Source organism: Phyllostomus hastatus, unplaced genomic scaffold, assembly GCF_019186645.2.
Source record: "Phyllostomus hastatus isolate PE091 unplaced genomic scaffold, TTU_PhHast_1.1 phas_contig_80, whole genome shotgun sequence".
Taxonomy (NCBI): domain Eukaryota; kingdom Metazoa; phylum Chordata; class Mammalia; order Chiroptera; family Phyllostomidae; genus Phyllostomus; species Phyllostomus hastatus.
The window spans coordinates 45,472,954-45,489,397 of NW_025333960.1; the positions used below are offsets into that span (position 1 = coordinate 45,472,954).

Genomic DNA, 16,444 nt, shown 5'->3' on the forward strand with positions numbered 1-16,444 from the left:
ATCCCTCTCCTCCCTTCATTCGTTCCACTGGTCTTTTTCTTACTGTTTGATAAAATGCTCTATATTATATATATTTTAAAAAGACTGGAGTCCCAGTAATTTTCCACTTTTATAAAAGTCCATGTTTGAATTCTTCTGATGATATACAAATAAATACCTGTGACTGAAGAAAATAAGGGACGATTTCTGTGTAATTATACGCAGGGGGACAGAGTGGGAAGAAAATGTCAAGAGCCTACTCTGTGTCAGGCAAGCGCATGTCCCATCACCTAACACTCGGGTGAACGCAGGAAATCGGTCTCTTCCCCATCTCATCGTCTCTCATTGCGTGAGGAATGAATGCCCAGTTTAAGTTACCAAAGTTCAAATAGTTCCCGAACTGTAGGACTGGGACCAGAACCCAGACCTTCCTTCATTGCTCTCCAGTACCGCCCACGGAGTTTCACTCCCCAGAGAGAGGAGCGTAGCTTTTGCCGCCTGATGAGAAGGGACGGGGCAGGGCGTGGAGTGGGGGGACTGTCCGCACCACCCAGGGGACTTGCTCAAATCACACTCATAGCACCTTGTTCCCAACCTGTCCTCGGAAGGCACGGCTTGGTAATATGTCATATTCTTCAAGTACGTTGGGGTAGAACAAAAGATTGACTTGTTGTCCTCTGGTACACTGCTTAGATATAAAGTTACAGAAATCATTATATCAAATGAAATCCGTACACGGCTGCGAAGTCTTAAAAAATGTTTTGACAATCTAATTTTTTTATTACTCCTAGGCAATTTAGAAATATTTGGACATTTTTATATGTTCTGTGTATAATAGAAGAAGTACATACTATAATATATTTTTCAGGTTATACTTAGTTGTCAATGACAGTAGAATAAGAGAAAAAGTATTTATTTTAGTTTGCAGTGTTTCTTTTATTAAAAATGAAAACTGGTTTATAGTGCTTTTCCACCTAAATCTGATTATATAAAAGAATTAATTAATGAAAATTAAGCCACACATAGCCATTCACAAATTTAGTAAAAAGAAGCTATATTGAGGGAAAATAAAAAAAAAATACATTAGAACTGTACATGAGCCAGTAAGGTGTGAGGCGGCTAATTGCTTCCTGTCCCTTTCGAAATTACTCGGCCTGAGAAAAGATAGCACTTATTGATTGCCTGTGTCGTGAACGTCCTCTGTCCCCCTCCTGTGGCGCCGGACACGCGCACGCCGCGCGTGCACAGCGGCGGCCAGGAGCATCATGTCTAACCTTTCTTCCACAAGCTCACGCAAGAACAAAAGTAGAAGGGAGCACTCTCTTCCTTTGTAGACGAAAATAGAATAAAATTATTGAAACGTGCTAAATGAATGTCAGTCTCGTGTTTTCTTGAATTCATAATGTGTTTGCTTTTAAGCTCAAAAGAAAAACAAATTTTTCGAAGAGAAACACTTCCTGATGGTGTGGCGACAATTACCTTATTTGCATATGTTATTATCAGTTACTATATGTGTATGCGTGTGTACTGTTGAAAGCAGTGTCAAAGCTTAGCTTACATGTGATAATCTGGGGGGGAGTTATTATGTAAACATTATGCAAATTCAGAGTGTCCTCCCCATTATGATTGTTTTGCTTTATTTCAGGGATGACCCGCGTACTCTAGAGAACAGGTGTTTTATTCATACACATTGTGTTTTAACTCATAGATTCTGTCCTACCATTTGTGATTTTTCTAAAAGCATCTGATGTTTTTTTCAACATACACACTGCAGGGCTAGTTTCGTTTGTCCTAAAGCCAAATCAGTAAAATTAGTGAGAAGTTTTAAAAAAGCATCCCCTAGAGCAAGCCTCTCTGAAGGGTGATTTGTAAGTGCTATATATTTCAGAAGTGTAATACCATGTGTATATTTTTTATTGTAAATGAATATAAGTTATTATCACTGATTTTAATTGTGATCTTGGTTGCTTTTATAACTCAGATAGTCAGGAATTCGTTGTATTATAGTATCTAACTATTTATACTAAAAGAATCAGAGCATCCCTATTTGTAGAAGAGAGAGAATTTTGTAGCTGAAGTGACATTTCCTTTGTCACATTGTGCTACTTACTCTATTGCTATGTATGTGTTTGTTAAAAAATACGTATACCCCCAAATAATTCTTTGGAAATGTCTTTGCCCTCTCTTTGTCTGACGTTAACGTTTATTCCCCAAAGAGCTCTGTTTCAGCTTTTCATGGAGCTTTGCTGATGGCTCTCTTACAAACGCACCAGCACTCCGTCCTCCCAAGAATTCTGAATGCAGGCTTCGCCGCTCCAGCAAGGCTGCTGTTGTTGACTGGCGAGTCCCATTAGCATAGCCACCACTCTGGGCTAGATAATGGACTCAAAGGTTAAGAGCAGAGGATCTCAACAGCTCCAATCAGCAGGGCTTTTGCAGGGCTAATTACCTCTTTACTGCGCTGACTCTAATGTGACATGTTTATTGCCTTAACTAACAACTCATTAGCTTAGTTGATGTTTTTGTCAATATTAATTCGTTCATTTAAGCCAAGTCAAAGCTTAAACAAAGATGTCCAGACTGAGAAACGGGCAGCAGAGTGACTTTTGTTTGCTCATCTTTTTTTTTTCCCCTCTTCACTCAACTTCAGTAAAATAAATGTGCAGAAAGGAAGCATGTAGAGTGCTTGCATGGAGAATGTTGGCATTCGTGTCTCTGCCTGCGTATAAAACGATTCTGAGTGTATTTTCCCTGCGGTGGGTGTGGTCTCCATGTCACATCTTACTGTGGAGTGTCTACAAGGGGTGAGTCCGGCGCTTCCAGCCTGGGACTCCGTGTCTCGGAAGGTCTGTCAGCCCGCAGTTCCTTGCTCCTGTTGAGTGTTTGAGTGTGGTTATTGGAAAAGATGTCAAGTAATTTTTCATGCAGTTTTAATCTCCGCTAGACTATCTAGATATTACTTCGCAATTTATCTGGTAATGATCACTAACTTTCCTAGTCTGTGTGAATTATTTCAAAAGAAGGGGGCAGTTATGAAGTTTCTCAGGAAACGTTTGTTTTTTTGCCATACTGTGGGTGAACATGAATGCTATTTCTTGGAGAATGTTCTTGTTGCGATTTCATGTATTTTTTTAAAATAATGCAATTTTTAAAGCTCTAGAGTAGTGCTAATACAAAAAAAAAAAACTGCGTGTGAGTGAGCCTTTGATCAAGCAGTGCATTGGTCACTTTGAAGAGGTGTATCCACATCCTCAGAGCCCACAGTGCTCTAGGCAAGCCCTCCGACAGTGAGCTTCCGGTGTGCAGGGGACCAGAGAGGGCTGCCAGGCACTGCTGACCAGGCAGGGGTGAAACTGCAGGGTTGGGGGGGTTCGTCCCTGGAAAGGCCACTCTCTGCTGTGAAGGCCAGAGACTCGCTCTGGTGTGTTGGCCCCTGAAGGTGAATGGCCCCAGAGAAGACTGAGAGAAGCTATGCGTGGAACATGGAGTACCACTTTATTAATTTTCAGTGAGGAGTACATACTATATCAGACATACTCATTTATTTCATTTCTTAGTCTCCATAGAAGGTTACATGGATGCTAAATTTAACAGTAGTAATAAGAAATTTAAGTAAGCCCTGGCTGGCGTAGCTCAGTGGATTGAGCTCTGGCCTGCGAACCAAAGTATCACAGGTTCGATTCCCAGTCAGGGCACATGCCTGGGTTGCAGGCCACGGCCCCCAGCAACCATCACATTGATGTTTCTCTCTCTCTGTTTCTCCCTCCCTTCCCTCTCTAAAAATAAATAAGTAAAATATTTTTTAAAAAGAAATATAAGTATACTTATATACATTCTGTAACAAATATTCTGACTGCATTTACCTTCCCTTCTTTCTTTGGCTACCGTTCTTTCCGGAGTCTATTTCAATCAGGCTTTTCTGCCTTTCCCTCTGCTGGAACCTTTCAATAAGGTTACCAGTGACTTCAGCATCGCCAATCCCAATAAGCCATCCTCAGCCCTACCTCTTGATAGCACATAATTCCAGCCCTGCGGAAACTTGAGACTCTTCTTCACTTGCTTCCTGTGACAGTGTCCTCCCCTCTGTCTCCCGCCTTGTTAGCCGCGCGTACCCACTCTTCATACCCCTCTCCTCTCCCGCCTGTGGAAGTGCTTCTACACCTGCGCTCATTCTCGGGGTATCACAGCCAGCCAGTCTCATGGCTGCAGAACTCTCTGTACATGGGTGACTTCCCGATTTTTCATTCCAACGTGTGTTTCTCCACCAGCTCCAGGCTCACACACCCACTGGCCTATCTAAAATCCGTGTTCATATGTTTGGTATGTATCTCAAGTCTGCCACGTCCAACACTAAAGGTTGGGTTACTGCTCCCAGTCCAAAAACAAATAAAAAACTCCCCTTCTCTTCTTTCTCATTCTAGTAAATGTCACTACCCTTTACCTAGTCACTCCTGCCCAAATTCTCAGAATCAGTTGTATGTACTTCTCTTTCTGCCATGCATCCACATCCAAGTCCTAAATGAATCCTGCCTGCTCTATCTTCAAAAAAAATTTTTTTGCCCTGGCTGGCGTAGCTCAGTGGACTGAGTGCGGGCTACGAACCAAAGTGTCGCAGGTTCGATTCCCAGCCAGGGTACATGCCTGGGTTGCAGGCCATAACCCCCAGCAACCGCACATTGATGTTTCTCTCTCTCTCTGTCTTCCTCCCTTCCCTCTCTAAAAATAAATAAATGTAATCTTAAAAAAAATTTTTTTTCAATTCAGAATTCATGGTTCTTGCTACCCCCATCCCTACTATTTTAGTCCAGGTCATTATGATCTCTTGCCTGGACCACCGTAAGGGCCTCCCCAGTGGCCTCCCCAGTGTCACATCCCAGCTGCTTTCATGTGGACCTCAGTCTCCTCCACGCCACTCTCCCGAGTTCCTGCAGCACCTAGAATAATCCCCCACGCTGGAAAGGCCCTGAGTGGTCTATCCCTTGGCCGCCTCTCTGACATCTTGCTCTTCCACTTTCCCCCCCGTCCACTGCCCTCCAGCCAAACTGGACCTCTTGCTGCCCCTGAGATGCCCCAGCCCTGTGCCTGCCGCGGGGCCTTTTGTGCTGTCTCCTTAGCCCGGAAGGCTTCTCCCATAGGTGCCCATGTGCCTCTCTTTCATCCCACTCCGGTCTTTGTTAGATGCCACCTTCCTCAGGGTCCCTCCCTCCCCAGCACTTTCTGTACTCTTACTCTGCTTTGTTTTTCTTCACAGCACTCACTACTTGACATAAATATTTGTTCACTTGGGTTTTTTATTTTTTAAGATTTTATTTATTTATTCTTAGAGAGAGGGTGAGAGAGAGAGAAGGAAAGGGAGAAAAACATCAATGTGACAGAGAAGCATCAATCAGTTGCCTCTCACATGCACCCCAACCAGGGATCGAACCCACAACCCAGGCATGTGCCCTGACTGGGAATCAAACTGGAGACCCTTCTCTGCAGAACGACGCCCAACCCACTGAGCCAGACTGGTCAGGGCTGTTCATTTGGTTGTTATGTCCCAACTAGAATGTAAGCTTCATGAGAGCAGACTTCACTACCCTGCACTTAAAACAGGGCCTGACACACAGCCTGCTCTAGTAAATACCACATGAATGAAAGCGTCACACAGACGACAGGTGCTAGAGCTTGAACTTAAAGGCTCACGTTCTCTGGTGCCCTGCCCCAGCCCCCACTCATGTCATTCAATAATCCTGCACCTTTTGGGAACAGGGTGTAGAAGTGTTTGGACCACTCAGCTAACGATTTGACAGATTAATGGATTTTTTTCTTCTTTTTACTTCTTTGACATCACGAAACTATTACTTTATTTCTTCACTGCTGACCCCTAGACTGTCACACAGTCAGTGTGCTTTACCTGCCATAGGCAGAAAAAACCATGTGCATTAAGTAATAGTCTCTTGTTTGTTTATAGGAAGGTAACTGTCTCCCATTTTAGCCTGCCATCCAAAATACATTAACTACCCAAAGCAAGATGAGATTAACCTTCACTATATACCACAACTTGGTTAATTTGTAAGTCAAAATAGAACAGAAAAAAGTACTTCAGATCAAAGTGCTTTTGAATTTTATGCTCAATGTTTTTAGCAAATTGATTTCCTAATTTATCACACTTATTTTATGCTTCTTGTTAAAAGAAATAATGACTTGCTTTTTATGCCATGGAGAATGTTAAAAGCTTAAGAGCATTTTCTAATAACTGCATTAATCCCAAGCATCTAGTTGTAGAAATGTTTGTTAATTATTCTACATCCATGAATAATGCACACTACATTGGAATTATTTTTAATCAAATCGAGTACCTGTATAAAGCAAAGGGAGGGAATTTAGACAGCAGGCACTCTGCCACCCCCATTCTTTGATGGACATTAGCAAATAAGAGAAGGCTTTATTCACTTGGTTATACTTTGAAATAAGTGGCCAATCATTATTAATTCATTTTGCACTCATTGTAATGGCATAAATCATCATAAATTCGTTTGGCTTAAAGTGCATATAATATGTTCTCCCACAGGAATTTCTTTGTAATTGAGCTATTAATTAATGTATTTTTTAAATATGACCTTTTTCCCCTTCTCTAATGTGTAGAGCCACGGATGGTTAGCGGCCATTTCTTAATTCATAATTTCCTTTTAAGTGTGAGGAGCAAGTTTGTCTCAACCAAAGCCCAAGAAAATGATTATATATTTTACCTATCAGCAGTTCGGCGGTAATAATCGTAACCGATCTCCGAGGGCTCTTTGGAGAGCAATCCTCTGAAATGCTATGATTTTGTAATATTTCTTACAAGAAAATGTCGTTCTCCCTTGATAAGTGTGGTTTGACTCTGGCTTCCGTTTTAGTTTCTAATCTTTAAAGTTCCCTTCCATGGCCCCTGGCTTCTGTAAGTGTCGGCCACCATAAAATCCAAGTCCCTGCACCTTCGACTGGGAGGCCCGCCAGGCTCAAGGCACCCCGTCCCCTTCCGATGCGAGGTTCCTCGTCCTTCTCCCTCCGCCTCTGCCGTCACCCGGCGCCTGTTTCCTTCCACGTTCAGGGTGGAGCGAGGGGAGCATCATGGGAGGGAAAACTTAAGCCAAAAAAAAAAAAAGGAAAAAAAACATTACAGATGGACAGCTGGAGAAAAACGCCACTGATTTTATACCACTTTTTAAGTGAACCTGTCTTCATTAATGCTGTTTTTCACAAATAAAAACTGGGTAAATGAAATACCTAATTCATGTTCGTATCACGAACCTATCATAGTAGCAGCATCTGGGCTTGTATGGAAATAAAGGTCTGAGTTAGTTTGAAAAGTGTTCTCTTAGTGCATACAGCTGGCAGTTGACCCTGAGTGTGTGTGCTTTCAGTGAGTAAAAGAAGTCTAAAAACTGTAATTTATTATCAAATGAACGATACTGAAAATAATACCTGATACTTACAGAAATCTGTAACTATGGTCCTTTAGAGTTAACAGTGTTTTCATGGCCTAGGCAGGCACTCCTGAAATGTAAGGTGTGTTGATAGAGTGAGTCTAAGCTTTGTGAAAAGGGCAGATAAACACTCTAGAAAACAAGTTCAGTATCACCTAAGTAATAGCATTGTGTATATGTTAGTGTAGTAGCTAGTATACTAATCTCTTAAAAGAGCTGGTCACTATAACCAGTTAGATACTACAACTTTAGTTTAAGTTAATTGTTTTTTTATTGGTCAGTTTATGATGGGAGAGTATTCATCTTGACAGAGCAAAGCAATGAGTAAGTCGCTGTATAATACTGTCAGTTTTTGGCCACTGCTTATATAGGCTTTATTTTCCTTCTCTGTCTTATTCTTCTCATCTTTTGCATTTTGCTGTCACAGCGAAGAATAGACATTTTCTTGCAGCTTTGCTCTTTTGTAGCATTTTTTTTAAAAAAACAGCAAGATTGAAGTTGGAACACACACACACACACACACACACACACACACACAATGCTTGAGATAAAATAGCACTAAAATATGAGCTATTGTTATCACTCCTGACTGTATGACAACAGAATTCGTCTCTCACCTGCCAGGGGCACAAGTTAATTGTGATTTATCCAATGCTGGGTTTTAGCGCTCTCCGCCTTTTAAAGCATTTTATTTTGATCTGTTTTCCAATGTTCTGAGGCTGTCTGCATTTTGGGAGTTCATTTGGACATTTGCCTGGACACACAGGGGCGGTGGTGATGGAGTGCCTGCTACTCGCTGAATGCCCGCTGCGAAGCTGCCACAGGATCTGTACTGCTCAGCTTCCTCACAATTAAGAAAGAGCAGTTGTTTGGTAACTTGACCTTGAATGTGGTCCCAGGAGGACTTGAATAATGCTGAGTTTCACCCTGTAGCAAGTTGAGTTAGGAGGAGCCTCTCCGCAGACTCAGTGAAGAACCGGCGACTGGCAGGAGGACTGACTTACTCATTGTGATACTTACAGTGGGGCAAGACACCCTTGGGGTTCCTCGGGACAGTCTCTGTGTTACAAATAGCACTTGTTTCCGAGGTTTTCGATATCACGGGCCAGTCAATTTCCGAAAATAAAATTTGAGGTCATTTATCAGTGTTTAAAACTTTTAATTTGCTGAGTAAAACATACCACTCTCTTCATCATTTTATTAAAAAAGTTTTATTCACCAAAACAGTACTAAGAACATCATCTTCAAATGAGCTCCCGTAAGTTGAATAAATTTAGCTTTATGATAAGGACTTACTGCATTGTTTATACTTTCACCATTTCACCACAGAGCCATGGAAACTTCCCCATGGGCACAGTATATGGTAGACTCTTGGAAATTTCTGATTTGTGTATAATTTTGTTGACTGTGGTGAGTATGTATAGTATAAAGTAATTTTTAGTATTTGCCAAAGCAGCAATAGTATTAAGTATTTACTGAATATAAAGCATTGTGCTAAGCCTATGACAAGCATAAAAATATTTTTAAAAATATATCTCAGGGAACATTCTCAATTAGCATGTATGAAAAGGCAATAAAATAAAATAATAATAAATAAGTAAAATTAGCTTTAGACAAGAGAATAAATTCCAAGAGATGATATACTATTGTTTGTTAAATGCATGGATGCTAAGCAGAAGATGTAGCAGAAATTTCTAGCTACCTATGCAATGTTCTCCCCTTCCCTGGGAACAGAACATCAGTTTTGTTGAAGTTAGATGTGTGTTCAGCTAATAAACTACATACCCACCCTTCCTTGAAACTAGGGGGAGTATTATATGTGTGTGTATTGTTATGGATGGTACAATTCCAGCCAATGAAATGTCATCAGACTTTGAAAGGGGGTGACTTACCTGGCACAGGTTCCTCTGCTCTCCATCCTTCTGCCTTTTCCTGCCTGGAGGGTGGGCGCAGTCCAGGGTGTGCAGTGAACAAAACGTTTGTTTCAGAAACGTCCGTCTCAACTCGGAAGCCTGTGCTCCTCTATCCCGTATGCTACCCTGTTCTGTGATTTATAAACTGTGTTGTCTCTTCCCCTCAAAAAATCAAGCAAGCAAACAAACAAACAAAAAAACCTCCTTATTGCAGTCTGCTTGCTCTTCACAATCCCTTGTGTGTTTCTTTCTTAAATGCCCAAACGCCTTTTGAAGTAGATGGGCTTTTGCTGCTTAATGCCCACTAGGCGCATATATTCAAACTGTCAGCATTACCTTTGACACAAAGCAGCACATGTGCATTAAAGTTTTGGTCACTTCAACACCTTTAAGCGCCACACTGAACTGGCTTTTCATTTAGCTGGCTTGCGGGCAGAATTTCGCGCACACCCGGCACCATCACACTCGGTCGGAACGCCGGAATGTGGAGGGACGTGCGTGCTTAGGCGGGGACACTTTTTCAAGCTGCACGTCCTGGCCTCTCCATCCCTCACTCCCCTGGGTGAACATCGTCTGGAATGAGATGTGTCACTGGTGGGATGCGCTGGACACACGAACTCTGTTAGATGCAGAAGGGAGGTGAGAGATACCCCGTCACATCATTGGAAGCTATCGCGTAGGAAGAAACATTGGAAGTTCATTGTGCATACTTAATATATAATTTGTATGTAATTAGAACACTTCAGAACGTGGTAACCTACGTAAATTATCCTTCTAAAGTATGTGGCCAGGCATACTGTAAACTTGAGATCTTTTATAACCTTACTGTTCAAAACCTTTTTAGTTAAAATAAAAACAAAAAAGAAATCCAAAGCAGTTTATATTTTGAAAATATGCTTCAAAGAAAATTATCACAAAAGCAAACTTACTTTATTGCCTTGCCTTTTATTTTGTGACCGTAGGCAAAGCGCTGACGTTTCTTCTGCTCCAGCCGCCGAGCCCCAAGCTGCCTCCGCACAGTACCATCCGGAGAACAGCGACCGACCTGATTGGGCGCGGGTTCACGGTGTGGGAGCCGTACATGGACGTGTCGGCCGTCCTGATGGGGCTGCTAGAGCTCTGTGCCGATGCTGAGAAGCAGCTGGCCAAGTAGGTGCTCAGTTCTGGTTAATGTGATTTGTTCTCCTTTTGTTTTGTTGTTTGTCATCGATTACCCTTTATAAGTTGTGTGTTTTAACAGAAAAAATATGCAAGTATATCAATATGTGAAATTTTGGATATGGACATTGAAAGGGAAGTGTGTACCTCTAATTGTAACAGCATTGGGATTTAGCATGGAGCCAGTGATCAATCAGTAACAGTTTTAAAATTGTTTATTGTGATTATTAGCTAATAATAGGGTAAATGTATCAGAAGGAAAACTATATATAAATAATTATTTATAAATATACATATATATTTGCTCACAATGTTTTACTGATAGAATACATGAGCAAATAGTTTAGGGAATTACTTCTTTGCTCGCATTTTAATTTTTAAATTAGCTCTGTGGAGGTTTTACTCACACCCAGTAGAAGACCATCACGGAGTCCGAAGTGACCCAGGGAGGCGCCAAGGAGAGTGTTGGAGCAGGAAGGGAGCTCAGGGCGTTGCTCAGATGAAATAAGCAGAAACGGGTGGTAACCAGTGGCTAGGAGCTGGGGGTGGGGGAGGTCAGTGTTGGCTTGAGAGCTCAGCCTCCTGATTCCTAAAGGAGGTTTTGGGGGAATTTTTTTTTTTGGTGGTATAGTACACATATCAGGAAATTTAGAGCTATAGTCATCTTAAAGTGTATAATTCTGTGCCACTCAGTGCGTCTACGAGCTTCTGCAGCCACCCCTGCTGTCAGGCTCCTGGAAGTAGTCACTGCACATGGAAACTCCATGCCCATTAAGCAGTCACTACCCGTCCCCCCCCCCACACACACACACACACACACACCAATCCCTGGTAATCACTGATGTTTTCTGTCTATGGATTTGCCTATTCTGAGCATTTCACTTAAGTGAACCATGCAACATGTGGCCTTTCGTGTCTGGCTTCTTTCACTTAGCATCTCTCCAAGGTTCATTCACGGGTGTATCGCATTTTGTTTGTCTGTTTATCTGTTGATGGGCATTTAGGTTGTGTCCGCCTTTTGGCTGCTGTGAACAATGCTGCTGTGAACATGTATGCACAAGTATTTGTTCGAATACCTGTTTTTATTTCTCTTGGGTAAATACCTAAAACTGGAATGGTAATTCCAGTCACACAGTAATTCCATGTTTAGCTGATTATTGAGGAACCACTATTTTCCGCAGTGGCCGCACCATTCTGCATTCCTAGCACTGTGTACAAGAGTTCCGTTTTCTCCACATCCTCACCAACACCTACCTTCCGGTTGTGAGCGTGCATTCCTAGTGGTAGAAGTTCTTGAACTGTCCCGTGACGTCTCTCTTAATGTAAATGCGATCGCCTGTTTGATTTTCTCAGTGAATGGAATTTCATTCTTAGTGTTATTAACCTTTAACGGAAACACTAGAGCGCTTCGCCCACAGTTCTCTCTGTTCCAGCGTGCTTTGTGCTGTAGTCTTCCTGGTGGCTGCTGGAGGCTCAGAAATGGAGGCCAGAGAAACACGTGAGGGCTAGACTCGGAGGCTGGGCTTTGTCTACAGACTGGATACTCCTAGCCCCAAATTCCAAGATCTACTGCAGGAGAAGGGTATTTATTTCAAACATAGGCAGCCATCCTCACCTGTCACCTCATGCCTTCGTGCTCCTGAGCTCTTCGCCTTGGCGTCTCCCTGGCTGTAGGCCCTTCAGGAAGTTACCTCATCCCTCTGCCTCCGTTCAGTCTGTAAGTGGAGCTCATTCAAGTACCTGCCTCATCGGGCTGCTGAGAAAAGAGTGTGTTTGCAAAGTGCTCGGAAGAGCATTAGCACGTGGTAAGAGATTAAGTGGACACTACCTGTATGGCGGTAGCATGGTGGTGATGCCATCGTCATTGTCCTGGTGTTCAACAGACCGGGAACTGCCCATTGCTGGAACGAACAGTTTGACTTGGGGTACCCAGGATAGTTTATGGATACTGAAGGTCGGAAGGTTCTAGACCGACGTTAAGGATTAGAAGGGAATCTAAGCCCAGGAGCCTGTGGCAGTAGGGGTGGGGCGGGGGGCAGCTGGCCTTCCTGCAAAGCCCCAGGACGTGTTTTCTCCCCTCGGCTGCAGGACCCCCTCCCAAGTGTCCGGTGCTGGCCTTGTGACCACGGGTCCCTGGTGTCCGTTAGTATTTTTGGTTGTCTGAAATTTTATTTTAACCTAATATCTTAGATTATTTTTAGATCTGATCTAAACACAGTTTCAACAGAATTCACTCTTGTTTTGTTGCCTGGGAAGAGAAGTGATGGGTTTTTATTTTTTAACGTGTAACATTTTGTTTTTAAATAAAAAGTTTACTTGAAGCTCATGTCTGCAAACATACAGATGCACGTGTATTTTATCTAAATACATGTACTATGTCTGCGGACACAAATACTGTAGTCTTTCAGTAGGTAATTTACACCTTGCTATTATATCCTTTTCTGTCATGAAGATTAGTATGACTCTTTATACACTGCTCTGAATAAATGAATGTATCAGCATTTAGCCTTGAGGAGTCCAATATAATTTTCATCATGATAAATTGCATAATAAGCAAGAAAATGTTTGCTTATTAATCTATAACAAGATTTAGATTGAAAATGGCCCGTTCTGCCCATGACACACCGGGCACAGGCTGCAGAAGGACCTGGGGAGAGAGGGAGCTGCAGCGTGTGCGGGGTCACGTGCGTGTCCCGTGTTCACGGCGCCCTCCCGGGCCGCCCTGCATTCCTGGTTCACGTGCACACTGATTCCAGCGCCAGCTGCCTGCTTTGGACCGGGGTGTGAAGCTCGCTTGATTAAGAAGCTTATGCTTTTTGAAATTTCAGTTCATGTTTACTGAAAAAGAAAACACGCAGGTTGTGAGCGTTCCCCTCTTCATTCCCATTCCTGTGAGTTTATGAGGGCCGGGGGTTTAGGGAGAGGCCGGCTGCCTGGTGTGGAGAAGGCGGTTATGGCGGAGTTCCTTCCTCCCTCCCTACCCTGCGTATCCATGTCCTCCGGCAGAGACGGCTCCAGGGGGTGCGGGGGGTCTCCTACGGAAACTCTGTACGGCTCATAATCAATAGGGCATTTTCCAGAATTAATGATGCCTTTATTTTAGAAACATGAAGAAACATGACTTAGAATTTTACATCTTTGAAACCAAAACCTCACCAGGTATTTTGCCAAATTTTAAACTATGTTCATTACGTAAGCAAGCATTTTTTGGGTAGCTAATGCATGGAAGGGACCGTGTGAGGTATTATACGTCGTTGAGAAGTTGCAGAAAACAAAGATCCTGTCCCCCCAAGGCACTTGGCGTCTTACAGGAAAGTAGGACCTGCCCGCCCAGAGACAACAGGACGCCAAGGGGGACGCACAGAGGAAAAGGTCTGGGTGCATTCCCTTGGGAGCAGAGGGGAGAGGACGGCCAGCTGGGTGATCAGGAAGCCTGCCAGGGCGCGCTTCACCTGACGCCTTCATCTGGATGCTGATGAGCAGGGGAGGGCAAGGGCAAGGACAAGGACACGCAGACGGACAGAGGTGGGACAGCCGGGTGTGCCCCAAAGAAGCCGGATAGTGAAAGTACAATGCATGTTGCTTTTAACGAATTCTATCCATTAATTACTCGCAGAAGTTAAACCGTGGGGTGTTCCCATCTCAACTCCAGGCGATGTCCTTCCTGCTTACCTCTGGGAATAGAGTTCGGTCAGAAAGAACATTGGTTTTGCCTTTTACTTGATAAAAAGAGTGCTGGTGAGGTTTTCTCCTTGCTCCCAGCCCCTGCCGCACGCCTAGCCGCACGCGTACCCAGGGAAACAGGGCTGTGGGACGCCGTCCTCTTAGTGATGCTCACTCCCTGTGAGCTTTTGTGCCACACCCACCCACGTGTTCCCATCTCAGCACGGGGGGGCGCTCAGGAAATGGGCGTTGTCCTCCTCATTTTTCGGATGAAAAAAGTCTGAATCTCGTCTCTCATTCCCTGTGCTCGATAAAAATGACGAGGTCCGAGCCCAGGCCTCACTGACTGCCGAAGCCCAAGCCCTGCTTCTCACGCCTGACCCTTGCCTTCGAAACCTGACACCCACAGAGCCGCAGACCAAGCCAGCACTACATTTAAAGCAGCCTAGTAAGAGAATGCACAAGTGGTCAAGGCAGAATTTTCAAGGTCCTTTCAGATTTTTAAAATAAATTTAATGAAATCATTTTCCTCGAGAATTTTGTGCCTCCTAGAAGTGAACCGCCTATTTAAATATAGGGCAGGCTTCTTGACTGCTTTGGCTGTGTGTCATGTGTTTATTCTTACTCATAACTGTCAAGTGATTTCCATGCAGCGAACGTTTAATAATGTGTAGAATTTTAGAGACAACGGTCTTCCACAGCATCTTACCCAGTGCCCTCGGTATGCTGTTAAGTAAAAGTAAGGTTTAGAGAGATGACGCAACTTGTGTGAGGTCACAGTGGTGTCATAAGAGCCATGACCATCTCCTAGGTCTCCCGCCTCCCATTTGCTGGGCCCATACCATACGACGATGCCACCCTTTCTCTGACAAGTGGTCACCAGGTAGAATCAGATGTGAGGGAGTTTTTTAAATAAATGAATTGTTATGGGCAGCTCATGCACGATGAACTGCTTAATTTCAAAGAGGCTGCACTTCTTTGAAATCAGAGGTTGAGCCATCCTCAACTAGTTGAGGGAAAAACAGAAAAATGTAGTACTATGTTTTTTACAAATCCACAAATTTGTTAAATCACCACAGTTATGTATGTATTGTTAAAATGTTAGGAGCCATAGAGAAATCCTACTTTAAAAAGAAACAGGAAAAAGCTTTTGGAAGCCTAGGCCCACATGGTTGTGCGCTGTGGTCCGTGGTTCTGATTCCCTTTTCCGAGCTCACGCTGCAGGCCCCCCTACACTGCAGGGGGCGCAGAGCAGCACCTGCGTGGGCTGCTGAAGGCAGGCAGTCCCTCCTTTCTCACCGCCATGACCGATGGACCTCAGTGATCACACGGACCACTGCTCCTCCGGGGTACTCAGTTTGCCAAGCATGACGGGAGGAACGTGTACTCTCTGGAAGCTACACGTCCTCCGACAAGGTGCAGAGAAGCACCACGTGTCAGAAAGATTCTCTCTGAACTGCGAAGAGTCGGAGGAAGAGAGTTGGCATTTGAACTCCTTATCAAATGCCCCCTGGGAGCAGAGAACACAACCTTACTGTTTCCACCTCCGTGGAAACAGTAAGGGGCTTGAAGATTCTATATTTAAACTGTTCGTCCTAGTCCTGTGGCGTTTATGTTTAATAGAAGATGTATGACCGTTGGACTCGATCATGGCGGCGTGGTGTCATTCATTGCGAAGGAACACAGCGGAGAGGACACAGGTGTGAAAGACAAGCACTTGTTGGAGGGATTGCCGGCTTTGAGTGTAGGGAGTTAGAGTCACCTATGAATGATCAAATTGAGGTCCAATATGAATTGGAATCGAATATTCCTTATGACATTAGAGACCGTTGTTAACACACCTGTCTCACCAGGAAGCGGTGAGCAGGTACCCCCAGATGTTGTGTAATTAAGAATGCATTTTCAGAGTAATGTCAGTGTTTGTTTCCAATGGGGAGTGTTTTCCGTGCCCCGTTACTGCTGGTTCCAGTCAGCTCGGGCTGCCATAAGGAAACACCACAGACGTGATGACTTAAGCAAAAGAAATGTATTTCTCACGGTTCCTGAGGCTTGGAAGTCTAAGGTCAAGGTGCTGGCCAGGTGGGATTCATCCTAAAGCCCCTTCTCTCGGCCTCTGGGTGGCTGCCACGTGGCTGTGTCCTCGCAAGAGTGCTTTGGGCTCGTGACTCGGGAGAAAGACGCCCAGCAAGCCCTCTGGTGCCTCTTACAGGCCACTAACCCCATCACGGGGGCCCCACCCCCACGGCCTCCTTTACCCCCAGTCACCCCCCAAAGGCCCAT

General features: G+C 43.9%; 1 protein-coding gene across 2 annotated transcripts in view; it reads left to right on the forward strand.

Moving 5' to 3' along the window:
* WDR7 (WD repeat domain 7) overlaps positions 1-16,444 on the forward strand; it is a 290,553-nt gene that overhangs the window by 194,772 nt on the left and 79,337 nt on the right. For both annotated transcript variants that reach the window (XM_045849693.1, XM_045849694.1), the window contains one exon: positions 10,306-10,492. In XM_045849693.1, coding sequence (XP_045705649.1) covers positions 10,306-10,492 — 187 coding nt within the window. The remainder of the gene's footprint in view (positions 1-10,305; positions 10,493-16,444) is intronic.